At 41.4% G+C, this 11,143-nt stretch overlaps 1 protein-coding gene and 1 long non-coding RNA gene across 3 annotated transcripts in view; one reads left to right on the top strand and one right to left on the bottom strand.

Annotated features, from left to right (window-relative positions):
- Positions 1-1,176: 1,176 nt before the first annotated feature.
- LOC131838345 (uncharacterized) lies at positions 1,177-11,089 on the top strand. The gene is made up of 2 exons (XR_009356570.1): positions 1,177-4,994; positions 9,396-11,089. It is a non-coding gene; the product is annotated as an uncharacterized LOC131838345 (long non-coding RNA).
- Positions 5,984-11,143, bottom strand: part of BID (BH3 interacting domain death agonist) — a 47,870-nt gene continuing 42,710 nt past the window's right edge. For both annotated transcript variants that reach the window (XM_059184312.1, XM_059184311.1), the window contains 2 exons: positions 8,075-8,287; positions 5,984-6,328 (listed from right to left, as the gene is read on the bottom strand). In XM_059184312.1, coding sequence (XP_059040295.1) covers positions 6,317-6,328; positions 8,075-8,287 — 225 coding nt within the window. In that variant the 3' untranslated portion in view covers positions 5,984-6,316. The remainder of the gene's footprint in view (positions 6,329-8,074; positions 8,288-11,143) is intronic.

The raw sequence follows: 11,143 nt of genomic DNA, 5'->3' as shown, positions 1-11,143 counted from the left end.
CACACTTTTAAATTCTGGACCCTCAAACCCATCCTCAAACCCTCAGACACATTAAAGTACTAGTAGAAGCCAGGTTTATTTTGGAGCGACTAAAAGGTGATCTGTGGCTAAGGATGTTTGAGTGTGTGTTCTCAACAAAAGGAGCCTAAGATGTGTGACAGGATGCTGCCATGCCCCGATTGTCTCCCCATCTGTTGAATATTAACCCAAAGTGATCTGGCCCATTGTATCTTCCTGACTACTAGTTAATATTCTTTTCCAGTGGCTTTCTCTAGAGTAGATCAATGTCATTTCCTGAGTAAAAGGACACATCAGTGTCCCCATTCCTTCTTCACTTCCTTACCCTCTGCCTCTGGCAGTGTAAGGGAAATACCCTGATAAGGACTGCTTCTTACAGCAGCTCCCATTTTTTGCTATGAAAAACAAAAAATTCTCAACCTCCCATTTCCCTCTTTTTGGTGGGGTTGGTCGTAGGCCATTTCTTCTCCCCCTCCTAACTTATATTACATCTGAATCTAAGGTAAAAGGCAGATTCAGAATAAATCCAACTTGTTTATTTACAGAGCTCAAAGGTGGAATTAAAAAATCATTTATCATTCCTCATTCTTTTTTTTTTTTTTTTTAAAGATTTTATTTATCCATTTGACAGAGAGAGAGATCACAAGTAGGCAGAGAGAGAGGGGGAAGCAGGCTCCCCGCCGAGCAGAGAGCCCGATGTGGGGCTCGATCCCAGGACCCTGGGCTCATGACTCGAGCTGAAGGCAGCGGCTTAATCCACTGAGCCACCCAGGCGCTCCTCATTCCTCATTCTTTGAACTATTCAGAAAAAGTTTGTGTAAGTCCTCTAGAATTCTTCTTAATTGCTTTATTGAATGTAATGACTTCTGAAAACTTGGCAAAAATCCAGTGAAGATTTTTTGAGAAAAAATACCAGAATTAAAGAATTCTATTTTATTCTCTCTGTATTAAAATAATAATTCTGGGGGCGCCTGGGTGGCTCAGTGGGTTAAGCCGCTGCCTTCGGCTCAGGTCATGATCTCAGGGTCCTGGGATCGAGTCCCGCATCGGGCTCTCTGCTCAGCAGGGAGCCTGCTCCCTCCTCTCTCTCTCTCTGCCTACTTGTGATTTCTCTCTGTCAAATAAATAAATAAAAATATTTAAAAAAAAAAAAAAAAAATAATTCTGGGCCCAAAGAAATCAGTATCTACAGTGTGCCTTAGGGGGACTCTTGCAATCATCACTGTTCTCTAGCAAGCTTTCTAGAAACCAAAAAGCAACTGAAATGGAAAAGCCATCTAGTTCATACACTGACCACTTGATACCTTCTGTTGCTTGCATTTCTGTACCATCTCTGCTGTCAAATGCAGCTGCTCCCTGGGTTTGTCCTGGGGGAATTAACAGCCCAGAGATGGGGTTTTTTGATCCACAGCTACCATTAATTTCTTGTGGAAATTAATGTCCACAGCCTTTGTGCTAATTCTCTCTAATAATAATACAAAGTAATGTTCCTTGCTTTTTTTCCCTAAAGGCATGATGTGGACAAGTGTCATACAGCATTTTGAAATTATTTTAAGAGATGCTTTACAGAAATAAAAAGGTATTCTAGGTAACATTTCGTCCTTTCTTTTAATTTCTGAGGTCTTTTTGCACAAATTTATCAAAGAACTTGAGGTGGTGATCATGTTTCATAGGGAGCCTGTTGACTGGTTACTTATAGAAACAGTTTCTGGCCTCTGGCCCAATTTCTTCAAAGGCCTGACAGTAGTCCCCTTGTCTGCAGCTTCATTTCCCGTGGCTCGGTTACGCGCGGGCGCTATGGTCCGGAAGCAAACGATCCTCTTTCTGATGTATCCTCAGGTCAGTAGTAGTATAATGCCTCGTCACAGTGCCTGATCATTCACCTCCCTTCATCTCATTGCATAGGCCCGTTAGCATCTTACGCCAGGACAAGAGTGAGTATCAGTGCAGTAAGACACTGAGGGAGAGACCACATTCACATAACTCATTACAGCATATTATTATAATTGTTCTATTTTATTGTTGTTTTACTCTTTACTGTGCCTAATTTATAAATTAAACTTTACCACAGGGATGGACATATAGGAAAAATCATATATAGGGCTCAGGACGACCTGCAGTTTCAGGCATCCACCACCGAGGATAACGGGGTGCTACCCTACTCAGCAACACGGTACGGGAAGTTTTCTTAAAGGAGGAATGAGATCTGCCGTTAGTGATCACCTCCTCCTGCTTTACCATTCATCACTTAGGAGGTTCAACTGTGAGTTGGGTTTGAGTTTAGGATACCTATTTTTTCTGTATTATCCTTTTCCTTAAAAAGTGTGGGTCATTTTAACAAATAGTTGAACACTTAGTTTGCCAGGGATTGCTCTAGAGCGCCCTCACATACCTTAGTCTATCTTCACAGTTGGAATTCTATTCATATTCCTTCTCCCCAGTTTACAGAGTGAGGAAACCTCAGAGTTTAATGACTTTTCAAAGGTCTTCTAGCATAGGAGAGGCAAAGGCGAGGTTATGAATTATTTCTGACTCCAAGTCTAGTGCTTTTCTTGTTTTTTTTTTTTTTGTTTTGTTTTGTTTTTTAAGATTTTATTTATTCATTTGACAGAGATCACAAGTAGGCAGAGAGGCAGACAGAGAGAGAGGAAGGGAAGCAGGCTCCCTGCCGTGCAGAGAGCCCGATGTGGGACTCGATCCCAGGATCCCGGGATCATGACCTGAGCTGAAGGCAGAGGCTTTAACCCACTGAGCCACCCAGGCGCCCGCTTTTCTTGGTTTTTACCATTTTTGTGACCCTGTCAAGCAGGGCTGCTAGGCTCCTGACAAATGGTTGTGCCAGTCATACACTGCACTAGGGCAGCCAACTGAAGGGAGACTTTTCTTGATTTGTACAATGGTATGGCATAGTCCTAAGTAGTGAGCATGTTCGAAGTTTATGTCCAGGGTTATTCCCAACTTCTGATTATACCAGGTATTTTCCCCTTAAATACTGAAGGAGATGCCTTCTGGCTACAGAATTAGCAGTTACTGCTGATACAGATCTTTTGTTAGCTTTTTCAGCTAACATGTCAGATAGTACATCTTTCTGCTCATCAACAAGGGTAAACCAGTCTGACACGGGAATCTTCCAGTGAATTTGAAGGCAGCACCTTGACACTTTCTCTCCCTTCATCTGTTCCTTCTTTTCCTTTTCTCCTGCCTATGCCAGGAATTGCGAAGTGGGGGATACCTCTGAGCATTGCTTGGCCTCTCAAGACCCAAGAGGTCAGCAGCTTGAGAGAGCTGGCCAGGCACATCTTGCTCAGAAGCTGACAGTAGGGGACTTTCCAGTGAAAAATCTTCTGTTCTATTCCACAGCACACTAGGGAATGTAAAGTTAATAATAGCCTTGGCTATAGAACACACATTTCTTAAAATTTAGCCACTATTTCTTAGTTACCTCATATACACAGCTCCATAGAGTGGAAATGGTCAGTCATTTAACTAAAGTAATATAGCGTGTCTTCCTTTTATTTACAGAAGACTATTTAGCCTCTGCCTGGCTTGCCATGTTCCTGTGAATTGAAACCAATAGGGTTCTCTACATGTTAATGTTTACATTGCAATAGCTCTAGCCAGGCAGTTGCTCCAGTCGTAAGCTCAGGTTGGAAATGTTCTCAGGGATATTTTCAAGGCCTTGTAATAAGTTAAAAAGCAACAGCTGGCTTAAGGTGATCCCTGCCCCCTTCTCAGCTTCTTAAGGGAAATTTTGTAGTAATCTTGCTCAGTGAGTGCTCTTTGCACCACTAGGAGAAATTGGCTAATCGGTGTATTATTATAAACAAAAGTTCTGACATTTTACTATGTTCCAGGAATAAAAGGAAGTTGCAGTACAATCTTTCCTATTTCAGAGTCCGGAATAACCTGGTTCCTGATTTCTAGCTATCCTATTACATAGATTGGTCCTTGGCCAGCACCAAAGGAAAAGATAGAATTTTTTTTTCCCTAGACCTGTGTTTTTCCTGCTATCCTACCTAGTCTTCCATTTCTCTTTTTCTTCATATTAAAAGTGCCTCTTCCTACCTCATTCCTTGACTGAGTTCAATGTATTATTGGTTCCAATGCTCTCATCTCCTCAAAATTACTGGAATTAAATGGTAATTTTGGTAACTTACCTAAGCATTTCACATAATTGCACATATTTTCTTTTTCTGTATGAATTTCCATTAGCTCTCCTCATTCACAGCTCTGGTTTGCTCCATTTATGTGGGTTATTCTGGCTCCTTTTCCCTCCTGGCCTTTTGGCCAGTCAACTCTTCATCAGGGGAAAGGAACAAAATTCCTATCTATGAATTGTGCTTTGTTAGGCACAGTGTGTTGGGGAGAACACATTGGAAGTTAAAATAAAGTGAGATCTGAAGATAATTGATGGACTCCTCTTTCTATTCATATGGTAACCTTATGCCCTGACTTCGGAGGGATCATTTCAGAAAATCTTGTGGTCTTCGTAAGTACCCACTTACTTGCTTTGCCCTCGGGTTCTGAAAACATGATCGTAACATCCAAAGGACACTCCCTTTTCAGTTTCCCAGTGAGCAATGAAATTGCGGAAATAATAGCAGGCTTTGGCGCTGTGACCCTTTAAGGCAGCCCTGAGCATCTCTGCAGTTCTGGATCCTGTCTGGTGAGATCAGGAATGATTGGACCTTCTGATCAGATGAATAGTCCATCTGATTTTCAAATATGCCAAGCATCTCCTGGAGAAGAAAGTTGTTTCTCTTTAACCAAGGAATTTCCATCACTTAATTCAAATATTTAAAAGACAGGATGAAACATCTCAATTAAAATTTTCTATCCAAGAGGATTATTTTCCCAGTGTAAAATCCACCAACTTCCAGGATATGCCTGAGTCATTGTGGCTGAGATGTGCCCAAGACTGGACCACTTGTTTTTGATACAATGGACTCTTCATAATGCCAGCTTGGGGACAAAAGGTGATAATTTTGCTTTATGGGCTGAAAAACTCTAACTTGGCCTGAAAAAAAAAAAAAAAGTACACCAAGAAGTGTGTATAAACTGAATTAAAATGGTGGCCTGTTAATTTAAGCAAAAACAATGGCAGGTGAAAGTGTTATGAAAAGTTGTACTACAACAGAGTCTGGGATGATTTGTTTTAGAGCCCTTTTCCCTTAGCATTGACTCTTGGTATTTAAGTTATTTCTTTTGGAAGAAAGTATCTCTCCCTAGTGAGAATCTGAACACTTTGATACATGTATGGATGAGTATGTATGTGTGATTTGATTTGTTTCCCTCATACATCCTTAAAAAAATTTTTTTCACTCCAAAACATTCGTAACAGCGTTATTAGAAGATTGATTTCCAAATGGTGGCCTTCATACTGCGCAGCTTTTAGTATTTGCTACACATTGTAGATAACCAGGTTGCAACCCAGCCCTGGTGTGGTATGCATTTAATGCTGAACAGTGCAGTCATTTTCTTTTCTTTTTTCTTTTTTTCTTTTTTTAAGATTTTATTTATTTGAGAGAACAGAGGGAGAGGGAGGACTTGATCTCAGGACCCCAAGATCATGACCTGAGCCAAAGGCAGCCACTTCACCGACTAAGCCACCCCCGTGCCCCTCATTTTCCCCTCTGATTAAACTCTCAAGGAACAGAAAAGTGTTTTTGGTAACAAGAAAGTTATTTTTCCGTACCTAATTACTCTTGTCCATATGCTTCCCCAAAGGGTCATATGCACGGTAACAACAGTGGTTGATTTTTAAATGGGAAGATTGTTATTTCCTTAGTATTACAATGTTCCCTACTTTGAGAAGAATTTTTCATTTGTGAGGCTATATGCATCCGTCTCCAGTCCTTGCTCTCCTCAAACCCAATCTTGCCTGCTATAAGACCATGCCGCAAGGTTCCACTTTAACAAATAGTAAAGTTTTTTTTTTTTTAACAACAACAAAAAAACATTGTGGTTTTTTTCTGTCTTACAATCTGTTCTTAAATTTAATTTTCAAGTGAAGAACAGTACAACTGAAATGAGATAAATGCACAATGTGTAGTGGTTTAGAAGATGGTATGAAACTCATTCAACAATGTGCAATATTTCCATTCAAGTATGTTAATGTAAAGATGTCTAAATGGATCACAAGCGTAAAACATCTTTAAAATAGAAATAAATAGCTATTATCTCATGAGTATCTTCTCTAAGAACTTTAAGTGGCTATAGCTCCATCTCGGCTAGAGGCAGCTGCTTTGTTGTCATCATATCAAGTTTTAACCAGTCTTGCTTCGGCAGAGGTGTCCACTCAGTCCATCTCCTACAGCAGGAAAGGAAAAAAAGCCGGAATTAAGCAGTCTAATTCACAAACCAGGATTCAGTTCTTAAGGACTCTGGAGCCACAATCAACAGAAGTGAAGCTAAGTTTTGTACACACTCTGGAGTCTCTGAAGTCCTGTCATCCTTTGAGCCCTGTATCCTCCTAGATGGGAGCAACCACAGAAACAGGCTTCCCAGGTGCTGAGATCTAGATCTTCACATCTGTTGAGTCACTTACAGTACCAAGAAGCACCTTAGTGGGTCTGAGGAATGGAGATTCTTTTTCATTCCCTCAGTACTTTTTTTAAATGATTTTATTTATTTTTTTGAGAGAGAGATAACGAGTTGGGGGAGGGGCAGAGGACTCCCCGCTGAGCAGGAAGCCTGATGTGGGGCTCTATCCCAGGACCCCGGGATCATGACCAGAGCTGAAGGCAGGCACTTAACTGACTGAATCACCCAGGGGCCCCTCATCCCTTCAGTATTTAGTAAGCTGTTAATAAAGATTGCCATGACATCTTGCTCACTTTTCCCCCTTTAGATGGTTGTTGTTGAAAGCTGTCCAGGAACATTCTCAGGCTTACCTTCTTCTTAATAACTCAGCTTGACTTAATATACTTGATTGAAGATTTATATTCATTCTCCTCTTTTAAAATGCTGGCATAGGGGTACCTGGGTGGCTTAGTCCATTGTTCCAACTCTTGATTTTGGCTCAGGTCATGAGATTGAGCCCTGCATCAGGCTCTGCACTGGGCATGGAGCCTACTTACTAGTCTTCTTCTCCCTCCACTCCTCCCCCCAACTTGCGTGCAGTCTCTCTCTCAAGAAAAAAAAAAAAAGCTTAGAAAAATGCTGGCGTGTATGAAGGCCATGGCAGATACAAAAAAGGTGTTGAGACTTACCAGTAAATATTAACAGGGTTAGATACCTGGGTTATATCTCTGACACACAAAATCCCAAACATTTGCTATTATTTTCAAATTTACAGTAAGATACATCTACTTAATTTCCAGTTAAAGTGAAGCAACAAACTTTAAGAATTGGCCCTTCTTGGGCAGCATCATAAAGAACTTATTTTTAATATCTTGGACAGGTTTTATGGAGAAGATTTTAGTTTTTCTCCCCTTTGACTGTTTTGGTCTCTCCCCAGCATCCTGTTTGGTAATGTAAATTATGGGCACCTGGTAGCTCAGGTCAAAATCCCAGGGTCCTGGGATCAAGCCTCAGGCTCCCTGCTCATCGGGGAGCCTGCTTCTCTCTCTGCCCCTCCCTCCCAGCTTGTGCTCTCTCTCTCTCAAATAAATAAAATCTTTTTTAAAAAAAGTAAATTATACTTCATGTTTGTGACAAGGTGAGAGCAGATGGAAGCAGCTCAGCTGAGGATACACCTTCTTTCATGCTCCACTCCCACCTACACCATCCTATTCTGATTCGAGCAATAGTATAGCATAGTATACCTATGAAGTATGTTCGGATAGTAGCTCGTCTTAAAAATAACGTTGATGGAGCTCAAAAGGTCATTACCACCCTCTACAATACAACTTTCTCACAGAAGCAAACCCAAGCCTTTCTACCTAAGCAAGAAGATCCCAAAGCCTTTCTTGTGGTTTGGTCACTAGAACAGAGGGAGAAAGGATGACAGAAGTCCTGTAGCAGAGTTCTATTGGGTTTCCAAACCTTAAAGGGAACAGGCAGAAACCAAGAGGATTTAGTGAAATGCCAACGAGCTGACATCATTGGTTCTTACATTTCTGACTAAGTTCCTCACGTAGGTGAACAGGTTCTGGTTAATAAAGTTCACTGTTGTGCGAAAGACTTCACGGAGCAAGGATGGTGTGTGATCGGCCACCTTTTTGGCCAAGAACATGGCCAATATCAGCATGGTCTTCTCATCTTCCATGTCTGTAGGGTAAGTCTGCATGACCCGCTCCAGCGCAGCAGCGAGGCACTGCCTTCTGTCCTGCAGGGGTGAAAACAGGGTCACACAGCACCAAGTTTACTAATATCTGCCTATGAGAGGAAAACAGTCCTCCAATGTTAAGTAGAAGGAAGCGTGCTTTCATTTCACAGGAAGGAACGTATTAAGCAGCTGAGGAGGTTGGAAAAGAGAATGAGAAATGATTTAATTTTGAGAGACAATGAAAAAGGGAGACTGGGCACATTCCCCGCAGCTGGACACTCATTCACCAAATCCATTTTTGTGGGGCATGTGTGTAAAATTTAGACAATGGAACTGAAGAAGCCCAAGTCCTTCCCTGCCTCTAAGGCACTTACTTGAAGTCAAGAATTAGTTAACTACCCAAGATGTCTTAGACCTATCTTACTGGTGCAGACCTAGCTCCAGGGAAGGGGATGAAGGGGCCTAAATGTGCCATTCTCACCTAGCCTAGGTGGCAGGGGCAGTCCATAGACCATTAGACCCAAAGGACCTTCAAGCTCATCAACTCAGATGCAAAGTTCAGTTAACACTGTGGGAGAGGGCCTAAGGCAGAACACATTACCAAGTCTATGACAGCTGCTGGAGAACTCCAGAGGAGAGATCCCTGGAGTGGAGACCTGCTTGCAGGTAGAGGCTGACCTGGCTGACTGAAACTTGGAGGACAAATACATTTCTGTGTAGTGAGGAGCATTTGCATTTTCATCTGGTAGTCAAAGGATGGAACCCTTCTCTCCTCTGAACTCCTATAGACATATATTTAATAGCCTTGGGACAGTTCTCTCTCCCACTATGTTTCTTCAGGAAGGGCAGAGTACCTTATAAGGTACCAGTAAGGGTTGGAAGCTCTGTTAGTATATGTGTATTGATTATAACCATCAAGTTAAGAGTAGCAGGCTAAATAATTTATTTATTCACTTTTCTTGTGTCTTGACATTCTCTACTTACATTGTTATTCAACTCTCTGAAACTGAACAAAGAATAAGTTATTTGTGGAAGAGTCATATACATTTTGTTAATCTGCTTAGATTTGTTAATCTGCTTGACTCTGACTTAAGGTTCAAGTTTCCTAAATGTCAAGTAAGTTGATTCTTCTGAAAGACAATTAACCATGCTATGATTCTATTTCCAGTTGTTTTGTAGGGAGTCATGAATTGAGGCACCTCACTGGACACTGGTCTGTCTGAGAGGAGAGAGAGGACAGACCTCGATGGTTTAATTAACAACTGAACATTAAAAGACAACCTACTGAATGGGAGTAGATATTTGTAAATGAGATATCTGATAAAGGATTATTATCCAAAATATATAAAGAACTTATACAACCCTAAAAAACAAAGAATCCAATTCAAAAAGGGCAGAAGACATAAACAGACATTTTTCCAAAGAAGACCTACAGATGGCCATCTTTTCCAAAGAAGACCTACAGATGGCCAACAGAAAAGATGCTCAACGTCACTTATCATCAGGGAAATGCAAATCAAAACTACAATGAGATATCACCTCACACCTGCCAGAATGACTAAAATCAGCAACAAAGGAAACAACAGATGTTGGTGAAGATACAGAGAAAAAGGAACTCTTTTATTTTTTTTTTTTAAAGATTTTATTTATTTATTTGTCAGAGAGAGAGCGAGAGCGAGCACAGGCAGACAGAGTGGAAGGCAGAGTCAGAGGGAGAGGGAGAAGCAGGCTCCCTGAGGAGCAAGGAGCCTGATGTGGGACTCCATCCCAGGACGCTGGGATCATGACCTGAGCCGAAGGCAGCTGCTTAACCAACTGAGCCACCCAGGCGTCCCGAAAAAAAGGAACTCTTGTGCACAGCTGGTGGGAACGCAAACTGGTGCAGCCACTCTGGATAATGTATGGAGGTTCCTCAAAAAATTAAAAATAGAGCTACCCTGTGCCCCAGTAATTGCACTACTGGACACTTACCCAAAGAATACAAAAACACTAATCGAAGGGATTTTTATAGCAGCATTATCTACAATAGCCAGATTATGGAAGCAGCCCAAGTGTCGATCAATTGATAAATGGATAAAGAAGATGTGGTATACAGTGAGATACCACCTCACACCAGTCAGAATGGCTAAAATTAACCAGTAAGGAAACAACAGGTATTGGTGAGGATGCGGAAAAAGAGGAACCCTCCTATGCTGTTGGTGGGAATGCAATCTGGTGCAGCCACTCTGGAAAACAGGATGGAGGTTCCTCAAAAAGTTGAAAATAGAGCTACCCTACGGCCCAGCAATTGCACTACTGGGTATTTACCCTAAAAATACAAATGTAGAGATCCGAAGGGACACGTGTACACGAAAGTTTATAGCAGCAATGTCCATAATAGCCAAACTATGGAAAGAACCTAGATATCCATCAACAGATGAATGGATAAAGAAGATGTGGTATATATATACAGTGGAATACTATGTAGCCATCAAAAAACCCCCAAATCTTGACATGTACAACGATGTGGATGGAACTAGGGGTTATTATGCTAAGCAAAGTAAGTCAACCAGAGAAAGACAATTATATGTTCTCTCTGATATGAGGAATTTGAGAGGCAGGGCAGGGGATCGTGGGGGTAGGGAGAGAAAAAGTAAGACAAGAAGTGATGGGGAAGGGAGACAAACCATGAGACTCAATCTCAGGAGACAAACTGAGGGGTGCTGGGGGGTGGGAAAGTAGGGATAGGGTGGCTGAGTGATGGACATTGTGGAGGGTATGTGCTATGGTGAGTGCTATGAATTGTGTAAGACCGATGATTCACAGACCTGTACTCCTGAAGCAAATAATACATTATATGTTAATAAAATTTTTTTGAAAAGATATGGTATATATGCCATGGAATATTATTCAGCCATAAAAAAGAATGAATGCTTG

Source organism: Mustela lutreola, chromosome 8 (genome assembly GCF_030435805.1).
Source record: "Mustela lutreola isolate mMusLut2 chromosome 8, mMusLut2.pri, whole genome shotgun sequence".
In the NCBI taxonomy this organism is placed as follows: Eukaryota; Metazoa; Chordata; class Mammalia; order Carnivora; family Mustelidae; genus Mustela; species Mustela lutreola.
The sequence above is the reverse complement of the archived record's forward strand: the minus strand, read 5'-3'. Positions and strand labels throughout refer to the sequence as shown.